Genomic DNA, 16,370 nt, shown 5'->3' on the forward strand with positions numbered 1-16,370 from the left:
ACACTGATTTGAGGAAACTTGGTTGGTAAGAGGAGCCTGCAACCACACAAAGCAGTATTATTTCTCTCTCCCCAGTTTAATCAGAGCAGGCACAGGTCCAACACAAAGCCTCAGCTGAATTCCCTACAAGCAAAATACTGGACAATAAAAAAAAAAAAAAAGCAGGATTGTGGCAAGCATCTATGACAACAAGCTCATCAGCAGCCAACATTTTGTATTTGCACCATTATTAATCTGCTCTGCCAGATCTGATTCTCCTGAAGAACTGATATCTCATATAAAAAGCACACACTGCAAATCACAGAGGATGATGACAGTTTTCATCAGTGCTGAAAGAGAGGAGGGAAAGGCAGAATCTGTGGTGTGCTGCTCTTACGTGTTGCACAATGTAGGAATTTTTTTGACCTGTATCAGATGAGAAAAGAAGTAAGGTCTAAACAATTTCATCCCTTTCAAACAGAGTGGGCCAAATTCCCAACCAGCATGAAATGCTGCATATGCAGTGAAATCAATGGAGTTATGCCAGTCTGGCTGAGAACTTGGCTTTGCATGTCAGCTCATTCAGCAGTGATTGCACTTGACGTGCAGCTCAGAACAAGCATTTGTTTTTAAACAGAAACAGTGGAGTCTTTCACTGCTATCCCAGCCTATACATAGTCCTGGCTCCAAGTGCAGGATTAACTGTCCTTAGCTCAGGCTGCTATGTCTTTGTGCAAAGGAAGAGTAAGGAGGAGGAAGAAAGCACTTTCTTCTCTCTTTGGCACACTGATGGCATGTCTCAGCACTTGAGACAAGAAATGATGCTCTGCAGAGCCGGGCAACTTTGCTCGTTGTTGGAACCTGTAATTAACACATGCACTTGATGTCCTTACAGGCACTGGGCATCCTTTCACCCCACCTGAACACTGTGGAGTCACATCCCCCACTTTACCTCAACATTAACAACCAGTGTCCTGGGCCAGACCAGCAGCTTCTCACAGAGTTCAAATGGAATGTGTCAATCTAAGCAGGAAGTTGCTAAAGCCTTATTCCCTGGAAAATTCTCTGGTGGTATAGCTAGGCTTACCCCAGGCATCCCTAGTCACTGAGGAAACAACTGGCACAGCTGGGATAGAGAACAACAGACGAGCCAAAGCGTGTTCTGGTGATCACTGCCAGTGAGGTGATGCCTTTGGAGAGCAGCTGAGACCAGAACAAGTCAATACAAATGCATCTGTAAGACTCTCCTCACCCTTGTTTTGAACCCAAGGTACAATCAGAATGATCACTTACTGTCCTTTTCCTTCTTGCAACATTATGGAAAATGCTGGAGGTTCTCCTTGCTTAATTTCTATATGGAAAATTAAGGTGCAATCCTGTTCCTCACAGCTTTCCTTTTAGTGGAAACATTTTCCCCAATAATTGCATGAAACAAATCTTGTTTTGAGGTTTGATTACCAAAAACATTGGCATTAAATATCTAAATTGGCATTGAATATCTAAATTTAATTTGGCATTAAATATTTAAATGTTGGTTACAAGATGTACACTGAACTAATCAGAGAACAGAAACAGCCAAACTACATCATGAATTCAGACAGTGACATATTTATAAATACTGATTTTTCCTTCAATAAGTATTTTGCCATATTTGCTTCAAAGGCACAATTTCAGGATTTCTACCAAAAAAGTCATAGAAAGCAGATCCGATGGCTACACTTGTGGACCTTGCCACTGCACATGCTCTGCAATGTGTGCACATATCCCTGCAAAACTACAGTACAGCAGGTCACCTCCTGCAGGGGTGTTTGGCAAAGACAAGGCAGAGCTGCTGCCTGTGGAAAAAGTGAATCCTATGAACCTCAGTGTGGAAATGCTGCAGGTTGTGCACCTGACACAGATCTACAGGGCACACTGGACATAGACCTATCAGCCAGCTTGGCCTGAAGAAAATTAGTAGCTGCCCTTTTGCTTTACATTCCTTTTTGTTCCTATATATTGCCTCTACTACACTGCTGGGCAGGCTAAAGCAGTGTGGATGTGCAACAGGAGCTACTGAACTTCTGAGCTTCAGAACCAAACAAGAAAGGAAAACCTCAAGGAAATGCCAAACTACATTTCCACCTGTATTTCAGCTCTGACCAGATCAAAAAATAACCCCTACTTCTTCCCCAGCATAGCTTTTAAGCATTCAAAGCACAAACTCCCAGTATGCTGCCTGAAAAGTCCAGGCATAAAGTTTATCCTTTAATTTGAGGCTTTGTCATTTGACTGGGGAGGAGGTAATCAGGACAAGGCTCTGGACCATGCTGCTCAAAAGATGACAACAGACACACCAAAAATCTAAGCTGGCTGCCTGAAGCAATTAAAGGAGTGTTTACTATTCCATGACAGTTAACATGTTGGACTGACCTTTCATTTACTGTTTAGTGCTGAACATTAAGCTGCAAAATTACTCATGCTTTGCATTTAGTACTGGCATCAGAACTAACAGCATTAGATGGCTATTCCCGCAGCGAGGCACGCGTTCACCTGCCCAGCTGTGCACCTACTTGCAGCAACCTAACAGCATCTGATACCTAACAGCACTTCCACAGGCCCTGTTCGCCCACTGCCATCAGGAATTATCAGTAACACTGCTCCAAAATGTAAAAAGCATATGCAAAATGTCCAGGGTGGTACAGCTGGTGCAATTAGGTTCCTTCCTTACGTACCAGGAAAGAAAAAAAAGGGAAGACTGGTGAATGCCCACAGGTCCCCACGGCAGCTCCCAGCCAGATGGCAGCAGGGAAGTACAGAAGCTATGAGGAAAAGTTTCTTTGTTTACTCCCCTTCTAGCTGCTTACAGCAGCCCTGTTGTAATGAGAGGCACAGGATACATTTTTCAAGTGCCTGACAGGTCAGTAGCTGGAATATTCCCTCAAAACCCAAGTAACTTTCTGTTCCACACCCTCAGGCTAGAAGAACCTGGAATTTCCACTCTCCGAGGCTACACATGGAAAGGAGAGGCAAAGTTTCCAGCAAAACACCTTTACTCATATGCTTTTGGCTAATCTTAGTGCTTACTATCCAAAATTATGATTATTTCTACCCCTGGCTGTAATCTGTCTGGTCAGACACATGGCATGCCCAGCATACTGCATTTTGACAGCAGAGTTAGGAATTTTGGGCCACAGGTTGCCAACACAGAGGATTTTTCCACTCACCCCCTGTACTCCTTCCAGCTTTCAGCTGTGGTGCTACCCTGCTGTGGGACTGCATCCCAAACCCTCATGCAGCTCTGTTCTCACCCTTTTCTCACCTCTGCCTGGATGCTTTTCCATTACATTTCCAAACCTCTCTTTATCAGACTCTTTTTGAGACAGTGATGAGCATGATGAATGGAGTCTGTGAATACCAGAGTAACATTCAGTTCATATCCAGACCAGAACATCAATAAATACAAATACATTATGAATTTCCCTGCCATTTGTGTTTTGGGGTTTTTTCATATCCCTATTAGCTATTTATATCTAAATGTCTATTTTCTGTATTGTGAGTGAAGTTATTTTATTCCCACTGCAGATTCAAAAGAGTAGATTTTCCAAGGCTGCTCAGCATGGTAACTAAGATAGAATCATGGCTGATTTGATCTTCCCTGCTTCTTTTTCACTATGTTTATAGAGATGTGCGACCAATATGCCAGCTCAATGGTCAGAATTATTATGAGATTGCTGATAGAAGGCAACTCAGTGTATTTTAAATATCAATATAACTTCTTAAAGAAAGAGGAAACCTATCAATCAAGGCTGCAATTGTGTTTAATGCACATTTTGGTTTTAACAGCAATTTGCCAGTTTAAACAGCATAGACCTTACAGGAGTTAATTGGTGAAGAGGTTAGAGTGCTTTTAAAATTATATCTAAATTATACCTTATTAATTCTTTATTGAACAATATTTTTCAGACAGTCTAATGTCATAACTGCATGCTATACAGTAGCAGCATCCACACCACTAAAGTTAAGGCTGTGCCACCATTCTCATTATGAACCTTTCTCAGGGTTTGAACTCATTAACTATAAAATCACAGCAGTTAGAAACAACAGGACACCCACAATGTGATCCTGTATTGATGTTAGTCAAGTAAGAATAAAAACAGTAAGACACATATAATAAAGGACTCCACCCAAATTTATTTTGGATGATTGCTGCCTTTGCACAACATGCTCAAAATTTCCAAAATGAAATTTAAAAGTCAGCGGACAGCACAGTCTAACCAGGTTTAGCTGAATCTGAGTGCAAAGTGCTGCAAAGTGGGTGCCACAGATGCACAACAACCACTTCTCACATACTGCACATTTCAACACACACAGGCTGCTTCTGTGTAAGTACCGAGGCTGGCAGGAAACAGCAGTTCTGCCACCAAGGGAATAACAAAACCAACTCATCTTCAGTTGTACACACTCGTTGGTCATGATGAAACTACACTGTTTACCAAGTCAGCACACTGGCTACTGAGGTACTGTGTTATTCCCTACTGTTAGCATAAGAAACATCTGAATTTTTATGCCACTCATGCCCTGATAACTCATTGGGACTTCTCACACTGTCCACCAAGCTGAAGCCATTTGTTGAAGTAAAGAAGGTGGATGAGGCGAAATACTGTAAGAGAAAGACCCAACAGCTTCTTCAGCAAATTGCCAGAGCCTGCCTAAAGAAACTCACCTTCATTCCTGCCCAGCTTCTTGGTTTTATCAATAAAATGCTTCTTATTGCCATATGGATTGATTTAAGAGAAAACCTCTGGTCAGGGATCTACTCAGACATGTTCTGCCTCTGCTTAAAGCAAAGTGCCTCTGTAGGTGCTTTCCAGAAAATCATCCCAGGACAGTGAGCTGCAGGTGATGACACTTTCTGGAGCTGCAGAACCAAGCTCTTCATACATCACTTGCTTATTTATTATTTTTACAATTTCCCATTCAAGAATTTTTTCTTTTGTTACAATGCTTTCGGAAGTGCTCATTCCACACTTTTCAGACTTGGAGGTAAGCAGGTAAGACTGAAAAAGTTGCCTAGTTACAGCTTCATGTACAACGCATTCACACATTTATTAATAAAAACTTGTCTAAACATCTATTTGTTCTTTGGACCAACTCCAGCCTCCCCAGGTGACTGTAACATGTCTTATAAACCTTTCATGGAAGACTTAAAAAATAGTACTTAAAGACAGAAAAGGAAAACAAATACATTTAAACATCATCAACAAAGACAGAATGGGAGAACGAAGCGGAGACATCCCACGCCAAACTCACTGCAGGCACAGGTTAGTAGTGTCCTCTTGAAATCTGCTTTCTGCCTTCTTGCACTTCTTCCAGCTCATGGTCTTAAAAGCCAGCTGCAAAGCCAAGAGAAAATTCCATGTATGCCCCCAGATATGGGTCACACACTGAAATCCTTCTTAAGAAGGGAAGTGCTCAGCACACAGCCCGTTTCAGCTCGCTGTCCTAGCAGGCTGGCTGTGCACAGGCACCTGTCAAACAGGGCTAACAGCATTTCTCTGCCTCACAAAACTGCTGCAAGAACAAATGCATTTATGGCTGCCTGGACACAGTAACAGCATCGAGGGCTCCATCAGTACCTAAAATACAGCACTGCTGATCCCTGCCAACAGAGCAGGGGATGGGCAAGGACCACCAAAAGTGACATTGGTAATGGAGGGGTTGTGACACTTTATGCTAGTGGCTGATTTACTTCAGAATTGAATTTTGCAATAAAAACTCCCTAAGCTGTTTTCCTATCAACACAAATCAGCTTAAAGGATTGTACAAGAATGACCTGAACTACATCCTGTTTTGCACACAAGCAGTTTCAGAATCTGTCCATGGTTCACATAAATTCAAAACCAAACATAGATGCTGGGTGTACCACGGGAAAAATAGTGAATAGTTTCCAGACTCAGTTTCCATTTCTGTGATACTGGGCAGACACCACAGATAAATGAAATGTTATGGCAATAACCCATGAAACCTGCAGTGAATTTCCTCACCAGTAATGTGGGTCAGAAGAATTATATACTGTGTTAATAGGCATAAATGAGTTACTTATTGCATCAAAGTCCACCTGTAATGCATAAATTTCATAGAGATAGTATGGGCTATCATGGAAAGAGATCTTCATTGCTAACACGAACCCTCTCTGTCTTTTACTAGCTGTTAAGAACAAATTCCTCAAAACTTTCAAGATAAAGTGAATCAAGAAGTTCCAGCTACAGAAACATAGTGCAAAGGTTCAGTTTGGCACTGTAACATTACAGACAGACAGGATTTTATGGTAAACTGTTTAGATTTGGAAAAAAGAATCCTTAAATTGAACCAATATTGTCAAATATATTGCATACTATTGTAACTTCACAGTAATCAAAATCAGACATCAAGGTTTCTATAGAAGCAGCAATCACAGATTGCAGTAAAGTATACCACTCAAGGGAAAAAAATTGCATTTTGGCAATTTCATAGTCAAGTGTTCCTCATGCTCCTCAACAGTCATTTGTCAGACATTTTCCTGTTTAAAAGGTGCATATTGTTTCTTCTCAGTCCTCGTGAGACTTCTCTGCAATGACTTTGCATTCATACTGAAAAACAGAAATTGACAAAATAATATTAATTTACATAACTAGTGAAAAAGACTTCAGTGATTTTTCTACAAAACGGGCGATAAAATAGCTCTTGTTAAACTCCACTTAGATAACTTTGCTCTCCTTAAGTTCTATGCACATACTGGTGACTGCCACTTCTGTCCCCTGAGCAGATCAGACTCTGGGGATGGCCTGATTTCTCCCCAAACACAGGAGCTCTTAGCTCATGGTCCTGAAAATATGTAACAGAGTATACAGAGCAAGGCATGGGTGTACTCTGATTTACAGACTGATCAGCTCACTAAGTACATCAACAAGAAATGATTGCTGGTTTCTACCTCACTGCACACCCTCGAGCCAAACAGCTGGCTGGCATACATGGAGGAAGAAATAATATGTACATTTAAACTTCTACTGGAAGGCAATCAATCCCTGTCCTCCAGACTCACCATTGCCAGCTGCCTGCCAATATTGCCCATTGTTATTCCACCAGCAAAAAATATACATGGCAACCAGGAACGGACATAGAGGAAGTCTGGGGATGTGTATCTGGAAAAGAACACACATTTTTGAGCTCAGTGTTCCAATACAGAGTCCTCCAAACACAAGGCAAACTCACAATTATTAGGATATTTTAACTCAAAAAAGATCCATATTATAGAAATTTAATTTCTTGCAACAAACAACAAAGGAGGTTTCTTATTGATTATAGTTGCATTTATTCAACCAAACAAAGTGTGTTACATTGCTGGCAAGGTAGCAATTTTATTTCAATTAGCATTTCCAACTAGATTTCTCACTTACACTAACATAAGAGCTTTCATAAAAAGTCCAATTTGTGCTGTGCTCAAAATTAGGTGCTGACAGCTTTGAAAATCATGTCAAATTGTACCCCTTCAGTTATCCTGATTTAATGTTACAGCTTCAGAACATTATCATTTCACCTCAGGGGAGCAAACACTTACTGATAAACTCCATTGTAGACCAGAAGCTGCGACACCAACGTGGCCAGGAAAGCAATTCCTACTCCAAGACCAAAGCCACTTCGTGACCTGTCAAAGGTCCACCACAGCCCAATGGACAGGGCTGCCAACGTGAGAGACAGCTGGATATTGTTGGCAAAATCCACCTTCTGTGCTGCCTGTTAAGGATCAGCTTGGAAATACCATGGACAAGGATAAAGCAATTTTTGTCATTCTGATTCTACTTTGGCACAACAGAAAAAAAGTATCATTAAGACAAGTACAGTGTTAGCTGTATCATCTCTCACACAGCTATCAGATGTGAGGAATTAAGGCTTGTAATTATCAATATTTCAGGAAACTAAAAACTTATGGCACTTCTTCCAATTTTAGAGTCTTTGCACTGTACAAAACTGAAGAGCCTCTTCCCCTACCAAACAATCAAGCATTTTACACAGACAGACAATACACACGTTACTTCTCACCCTCACCTGGCCCTTTATTACACTCAATATGAAATCTTAAATCTAGCATTATATTTCTTAAACTGACAGGGATTTACCAAAAAAAGGTATTGACCACTATTAATTGCACTTTTGTTTAAATTACAGGATGCTTTACATTCAGTTCAACATTAAAATGTTAATGTATTCTATAAATCAAAAATCTTTCTGGAAAGTGTTCACGGAAATTAACAATGAAAGTCAGTTTTGTCAGCTTGTGAAAGAATTGTGAAGTCACTTCAGATATCTTTGTGTGTTTCACATCCTTCAAAATGTTTTGGAAACACTAACTCATTCTCATTACTCCTGTCCAAAACAGATAATTAAAAAGGGGCTTGTCATTGCTTTTGCCTGAAAGAAAACTTATAGGATGACAGTATAAAAACCACTGTCCTATTTCCTCACAAAAATCTGGAGGGAGACCTAGTGGAAACGAGAAACAAGCTTGACTAACTGAAATAAATAATTACAGCATAAAAATCAATAGCTTCAGAAAAAGTGTCAAAGAAGATAGAACCCTCACCAAATTTGGCAATGTGCAGAACTGGCAACAGCTGAAGAGAAAGCAGTCTGGAGAGCTGTCAAGCAGGAAATACAGACAGTACATTACTGATGTCCTGGGATATGGGGAACAGCTGCTAGAGAACTGCAGAAAATTTGCTGTAAATAATCAGACCCGTGTAAAAAGGAGCTGTCAACTCTTATTTCTTAAAAGCAGCAAAGCTGCCACGGGCTCACCCAACAGGTACAGGTAGTGAGAACCACAGCAACAGAGCAGAGCATCTCTGGAAGGAGAGTGAGGTTTGTGAGGGACAGAGGGAGGGACTCAGAACCTCAGCAGCTCCAGCTCCTCCGGCCACACTGGAGAGGAGAGGGTGAGGAAAAACCACCCAGCAACAAAACCATCAGTGGCCAAGCAACCCCAGTGAGAATTCAGCCAGCTCCCCACCTTTCCCTTAATGTGCCCTCTCTTCCTGGGAATGAGGAGATCCAGCAGCACAAGAACAGAACTTTTAGCACCATTTTTGGGAACCGTGCTGGAGATGAGCATTGCAGAGATGATCAACTTTCTTTCCAAGACCTCAATTTTCACCAGCAGACCCTGGTTTTAGCTGAGAGAGGAGGCACTAGGCATAAGTGCAGAAAGCCTCTCAGACCCACAGCACTGCCAGTAAGGTGCACCAGTCCATGAGAAATGCATCCTGTCACCCAGAGTGCTCTCTTGGCATCAAGGAAGGCATCCTTTGCAGAAGGGGGTGGCAACATTTCCTGGCATTGTACAGTCCTGGGTATTCCTGGTCCTGAGCTTTCCCCACTCTGCAAAGTGCATGTGCTTCACTCATGACCTCAGACAAGGCCTCAAGCTCCTACTGTGTATTAATAAGACACCAGCTTGCAACAACCTAAAGCACTTCTCTGTAATACCTACTGCATTAATATCTTCCCACACTAACTTTAATCATTCAAAGAAAATAAAGACTCTAAGTAAGGCAAAGCCCAGTATCGAAACATTCCTAATGAAAATATTTTTCAGAACAAAAAGATGTGAGACTTATCAGCTCCAATACTGCTACAAGTCTGACACTAACACATAATCTGCATTTCCCTTGCAAAAATGCTGCATGTTATACCTTTAACATCAATTCAAATTCACCACGACTGACTGTGTGTGAGCTTTTTTTAAGAGGAAACCCATTTGTTACCAGCAAAGTCATTTTGTTATAGGATACAGCACTGGCATGATTTATTCCCACAAAGACTGCTACACATCGCATGACACTGGACCATTCTCTCTTGAACTTATGTGGCTCTCCCAGATGTCTGTCCATGCAGGGGTACAATAACCCAATCACAGCTGTGGAGGCAGGAGAGAAAAAAGGCCCTCAAGTTAAAGCACTGGCAACATTTAATAGCCTAGAATAGCCTAGAATACAGGCTATCTAGACTTTGACAATTAGAGTCACTACTAAAAGACATATTTTAAGGATAAACAGCACAAAAATTAGGATAAACAGCACATATATTGTAAAAGAAGAGGAAATTCCAAGAGTTTAATTATTTTAAACATAAAGTTCAGCAGAATCTTCAGCCACTGCAGCAGAAGTAGTAATACAGAGACAATTTGAACCAGGGGCAGAGGATGACAGAGCTCTCCCCCACACCAAAGTCTGCACTGTAGTTCAGAAAGAGCACTAATAGCTTACAGGCTGGCACTTCCAAAAATCCCACATATCAAACATGTTTAAAATAACTGCAAAACCAACACACCACAGTACTGGTGTGGTTCATAACATCAGTATTTTGTGTTTTCTTCTGTTCTTGTTACAAGTAGGCTTTGTTTGGATAACATTTTTCTCTTCTTCAATGCTACTCACAAGCTCACCCAGAAGAGAGAAAGCCAAAAGCCTACAATAGCTGTTGAATACAGAAAACAAACAGGAATTCCAGCCCCAGGGAATTGAGATGCTCTTTCAATATTTCTTCACAATTGAGTTCTCTACTGCAACTGCAGTTAAAAAGATTTTTACCAACCACACTAAGGATCTATAATGGTGCCTTAATATTAGACTGTAGTGGTGTAAGCACAGCAGAGCCAGAGCCTTTGGTACAGACTGCATTGCCTTCAGTCCAGAACACTGCTGGGGGTAACACTGCAAATGCTCTTTCCTCTGCCACAGAGGAAACTGATCCCCAGGATTCAGGAAAATAAATCATCAGTAAAGCTGGAGTAGAAAAATCCTCCCTGAGTAATTTTCTTGCCAAAGGCCTTGGGCCAAACTCATGACTAATAATGGTGATGGATGAAAGGACTTGTCTGAATGCAGCCTCGATCACCCCTGATTATAAATATGCAAAATACCTTTATTCTGCTCATAATAATAAACCATACTGCAGAGAAATGTTACAGCAATTCCACGAAGGCTGTGCAAGTACAAATGGTAAGAAAATGGGTGAATTATCAGCATTTACCACAGAGGTTCCCTGTATGCATGCCAACAGAGAAGATAAGGAAAAAAAAATGGAGAAGACTAATAATGAAAAAAGAAAACCCTGAACACTTCAACAGAGTGACTCTGCTGGGAAAAGCTAATTAAGGCTGTAGTATCTTTAAATCAGATGACTTAAAAATCAAGTACTAAAATCAAACAGTGCACTTTACAAGGCATATCCAGTATTTCCATCAAAACTACCAACCCATCAGGCCCAGAAAGGCCCACAAGTTTCTTGTGAGATGATGGCAAGATGTAGCCTTCCTGAGTTCCCATGGCAGCTGAAGCATTCTCAGGTGATCCAGGAGAGCACAAAAACTAATTCCTGGACACAAGTGTATTTGTGTATGTAAAAAAATCAGAAGGATACTAACAGCTTAATGAAGACAGTGATGCTGAAAGGGAATTTTCTATTTTCCCCACCTCTCACACAGGTTTTTGCAACTACCTATCTCAGCACACCAGGCACATGAGTGAACTTACCTGATGCTGTGCCACAGCAAGGTGGTACCCACCAAGCTGAGGAGAAGATGCTTGTGATCACATCAGGGGGGAAGAGAGTAACGTTTCTCTGGATCTGAAGCAAGTTTAATACTAATGCAAGAAATACACCAATAAAAAACAGCACTACACCACGAATTACCAAATTCATGCCACGACTGGTTACGGATGAAATGTATGGGCCACACTTTTTTGGTAAGGTTGGCATTGCATCATTTTCTGCCATGACTTCTTAAGTTATCAGAGGCATCCAAGAGGCTGACTGAGGATTCACTTGCAATCAATATTTCAACTCTCTTCAATTAGGAGACACCCAAACCCTGAAAAATAATTTAAAAAAGGTGAAAATTCAGATATAAGAAGCATAACATGTATTTCTCTTAAATTATTTGGAGACTGGGTTAAAAAATGCCTATTATATTTTTTCTGAATTTTCTGAAGAGGCAATTAGTCCTTTGATAGCACAATCAACCACAGCTGCAAAAATACCTTAACAAGGGAATAGACTTCACAAATAGTTTTTTCTACTAGGAGACAGAGGAGGAAATATGTGGGATGGGACAAGTAGGAATGTGAAAGTACATTCCAGGAGGTGAAGAAATGACACAGGTATCAGATGGAAGAAAGGCTTGCTTTGCAGTAAGAATAAATTGGTTTACTCCCTTCCTTGAAGCAACAACTGGAGAGGTTATATAATTCAGCAGCAAGTAAACACAGCCTTCAATTCCAAGTCAGCCACAGAGGTTCAGAGATATCTTTTCTTGAAGAGACACTAAAAAAAAACATTTCTCAACTGGAAAGTGAAATCTGTGAAGTAATTTTCAGGCTGGAGTCGGAATTTCAGCAATCCTGCAGCATACGTGTTTTGTAACCTCCAGTAAAGAGCAAACAGCTCAGCAAACCAGAGCAGTAACTTCAACACAGAGAAATATTTACCAAAGTAACACACACATCTGGTGAAAACCGCCCTACATCACGACAAACCCTAACTGTAATCAGGCACAGAAGCACCGGAGGGCAAAGGAAAAGGAGCTCCACCTGCCTTCGCACTAGGAAGCCTCTGACATGAGTAACTGCCGGCACTACAGGAATGGCAGAGCTCCCACCCCAATCCCTTCCTCAAAAACAAACAAAACCTGTCCATCATGAGTCTTGTTATACATGGATTCAGTGCCACATTCATGTACAACAGCGATTTTGATCGACAGCTTAGCCACCTGGAACTTCAGAAAAAAAGCCCTGACATTGTTTTTAAATCTGAAACTGCCAGCTGGTAGCGGCTTCTGTTAACTCTTATTTATGGCACATGGGGAGCCAAACCAGAACATCCATCCCCTTTCCTCTCAGCTCCAGCCAACCCCGAGGAAGCTCTCTGCAGACACAGCAGCAGAGCAAAGGACTCAGCATTCATTCACTTCTGCTGACTGAAAGCCAAAAGGAAAGTTAAATACATCCAGGCTAGTTAAAATACTCCAGCCAACTGCACAGATGTGATGCCACACCATGGCATACTCCATCACATGAAGAAAGTTCCAACAGCCAGAAAAAAAGAGGACAAAAAGGAAAAAAGTTCTCTTCATACAAAACTTCCCACTGGCAGTTTGGGGAGGCAACAGTGTCTTCCTAAGAACACAGGCTCTCTTCTACACAGCCAATTCCCCACGTTCCTTGTAATCATGAACACACCTTGGGGGGAAAGAGAACCACCAAGGTGTCAGGCTTCTTAGTCTGCTTCCTGAGTCAGACTGCCAGCCTTGATGTCTGTATCAAGGCTGGCACTGGCACTGCAACACTTCCTTCAAGCAAAAAGGAGGGGCTCCAGATTTTTCTTTCCCGCTCCGGATAGCACGGCACTGGAGCTTGGCATACTTGGATCATACTTTTAGCCTCCAGCAAAAAAACCACGGAGTCACAAAAACATCACTATTTCTACTAAGAGTCTCCCTTGTGTCCCCTGGGGCTTTGGGATTACCTGGGATTACACCAGGTAATCACTGGAATTCTCAGAATTTACAGGAGTCTTTCTAACACATGGCATTGGAGGCTGTAGCTCCAAATTACAAACTCTGCAGGAATACTGTGCCTAACATGGGTTTTCAAACTGTTATGTCCCTTCTCAGCTTTGGCTTGCCTAGGGAAATAAACTAAGCTCTTAACTCTCCACCATCCCAACAGCTTTTGGCACTTCCTGAAGTCTGCATTTTTTTTAAATGCATGACCCAAACTGATATATAAGGAAGCTCACACTTTTAGTTCTTCCTCTAATGAGCAGCACACAGGATAACAGTTTCTTTTTTCAGTCATAAAGTGGTTTGCTCATGTCCTGTGATCCTTTACTACATTCAAGTCTCCCCTCCTTCCTGTTACTGTAGTCCTTGTTCCCTGGCACCAGCTCCAGACCTTGCACACTGCATTTCAGCCCGTAGGTGTCATTTATTTCTGACACCCAAATTCAACCCACTTTTCCTGCAGGATCTCTCAGGCCTCTTTGGCCCTGCAAATGTTGCCAGCTTTGGGTCATCAGCAAGCATCTTCCTGCATCCTATTTTGTGCACCAGGCTTATCAACTAAAATAAAATCACAGGATGTTTTGGATTGGAAGAGACCTTAGAGATCATCCAGTACCACCACCCAAATACTGAGAGATCAGCCCAAGTCCATCTTTCACAAATCTAGAAATAATTTCCCTATATCGACTATTTCCCCATTTTACACTGTCTCTTGGTATCTCCCTCTAACAAGACTCTGCTTCTTGTAATTCTTCATCTACAGGAATCTTCAGCCTAAGAATCATCAACTATCCTACATGGCAATACTAATGTAAACACTGATTGGCTCTTACTGGTTTTTCTCCTAGAAGTGCTGGTGATCAAGTAAAAGTCCAATTTTATTCTGGTATAAATCACTTTCAAATCATAAAGCCTGCACTTGTATCATTTCCACTTTTTTAATATGCCATTCAGCAAATACATATTTAATTCTGAACGCTTATCTAAATGCAACAGGAAGGAAATCACTTACTGCTTCTTCACAACCACTGCAGGCGCAAGTTATTCAAGACGCCAGAACAGATTTTTAGCAGGTGAACAGCCTGACCCCAGCAAGGGCACCTGGGTAGGAACATACTGACTGACGTTTATGAAAGTAATTCAAAGTCCAAAACTAGGTGATGCAGTCATTTCCACCTGGTAGGAAACCACCACCTACACATATAATTCCTAGTTGTTTTATCAGTTTCCAGATTTTCCACTGACCCTGAGACCTTCTGGCACGCCACTGAGCAACTGGAGAAGGGAGCAAAGTGATCCAGTGCCCAGGAAACATTCTTCATTGCCCCAGACAGCCAAGGCTCACAATGCCCTGGCACAGCACAGATATATACTATCATCACCTCCCATGGAAATTAAATTACTATCTCTAAAGCTCCAATTCCTTCTGACTAGGAGGCCACTGTTCCTGCAGACAGCAGAGACTCTGTCTCCTTTTAAGCTTTATGTTTTACTGCAGGTTTCCTCTCAGATAGGAACGGATCACAACATATTGAACCAACACGACTTCTGAGCCTTCATTTCCTGGGGAACGCACATTCCCAGCTGTAACACGGCACTGAAAGCTGCAGCCTTGGCACTGCCGGAGCCTCAGCTGCACTTCCCTGCTCGCTGGCACACGCGGACTGCAGCCCGAGCTTTTCAACACACCGCGCACCGTACACGACTCGCAAGGCAGCCACACGGTGTCTGGCGTTGCGCAAAAAGTTAACAAGTAAATTATCACCCTGGACATTTTTAAAACACTTAGTCACTTAACTGTCTCCTAAGGAGAAGATCCCTCCTGCTCCACTGCGCTCTCCCTACGCACCGAGAGCAATTCACAACTTCTGGCACCGCACAGACACACCGGGCACGGCGCGCTGAGGCCGACAACGAGAGAGTTTATTTGGGCAACACCACGCAGGAGATGGCAAGAACCCATCCGTCTGCAGCGAGGCAACGCCAAAAGCAAACAAAACCATCGCCTCTCAGCCATCGGGCGGTGGTTCTGCTCCGGACCCCGGCCCGGGGGAGCCCAGCCCGCCTGGGCAGCGCCGGCACCTCCAGCCCGGCCCGGCCCGGCCCGGCCCGGCCCTGCATGGCCGGCGGAGGGGCCGCGGGCCCGGGCAGCCCCGCCGGGCACGGGCTGTCCCGGCTGCCGGGGAACGGCCCCGCCGGCCTCTCCCTCCCTCCGTCACCCCCGGCCCTAACGCGAAGCACCGCCCCCGACCCGCGGGCAGCAGGACCGAGGGGCACCGCTACCCGCCCGGCACGGCCCGTCCCCTCGGCCCGCGGCTCCACAGCCCCGGCCCCGGCCCGGCCCCTCCGCAGCGCCGGGACTCACTCGGCCTCCGCCATGTTCCGCAGTCCCCGCCCCGCGCAGCCTCCGCAGCGCCCGCCGGGCCTCGGCCGTGCCGGGCACGGGCAGCGCGGGGGGGCGCGGGACGCGCGGCCCGGAGCCGCCCGCTCCGCCTCGGACAGCGCTCCGTGCGCGGCTGCGGCTCCGGAGCGGGCCCGGAGCACTGCCACGAGGTTAACAAGAGGAGCACTTCACTTGGAGTGCTGTGTGCGGGAGTAATGGTACAAACTGAAAGACAGGAAATTTGGGTTAGAGATTAGGAAGAAGTTCTTTACTGTGAGGGTGATGAGGCACTGGAACAGTTGCCCAGGAGGGCTGTGGATGCCCCAAGCCCGGCAGTGTTCAAGGCCAGGCTGGATAAGGTTTTGGTCAGCCCAGTCTAGTGTGAGGTGTCCCTGCCAATGGCAGAGGGTGTTGGGACTGGATAATCCT

At 43.5% G+C, this 16,370-nt stretch overlaps 1 protein-coding gene across 3 annotated transcripts; it reads right to left on the minus strand.

Moving 5' to 3' along the window:
* Positions 1 to 3,761: 3,761 nt before the first annotated feature.
* On the minus strand, positions 3,762 to 16,056 carry INSIG2 (insulin induced gene 2). Of its 3 annotated transcripts, none has more exons than XM_030952511.1 (6): positions 15,924 to 16,056; positions 11,532 to 11,869; positions 9,789 to 9,913; positions 7,559 to 7,725; positions 7,043 to 7,142; positions 3,762 to 6,590 (listed from the first exon to the last, which is right to left on the minus strand). In XM_030952511.1, the coding sequence occupies exons 2-6, from the start codon at positions 11,773 to 11,775 to the stop codon at positions 6,549 to 6,551; spliced, it is 678 nt and encodes a 225-aa protein (XP_030808371.1). In that variant the 5' UTR covers positions 11,776 to 11,869; positions 15,924 to 16,056; the 3' UTR covers positions 3,762 to 6,548. The 3 variants fall into 3 exon arrangements, with proteins under 3 accessions (XP_030808371.1, XP_030808374.1, XP_030808372.1); XM_030952514.1 differs by having other exon boundaries at positions 11,692 to 11,869; positions 15,924 to 15,941; XM_030952512.1 differs by lacking the exon at positions 15,924 to 16,056 and adding an exon at positions 15,357 to 15,608.
* Positions 16,057 to 16,370: the final 314 nt, after the last annotated feature.

Source organism: Camarhynchus parvulus, chromosome 7, assembly GCF_901933205.1.
Source record: "Camarhynchus parvulus chromosome 7, STF_HiC, whole genome shotgun sequence".
Taxonomy (NCBI): domain Eukaryota; kingdom Metazoa; phylum Chordata; class Aves; order Passeriformes; family Thraupidae; genus Camarhynchus; species Camarhynchus parvulus.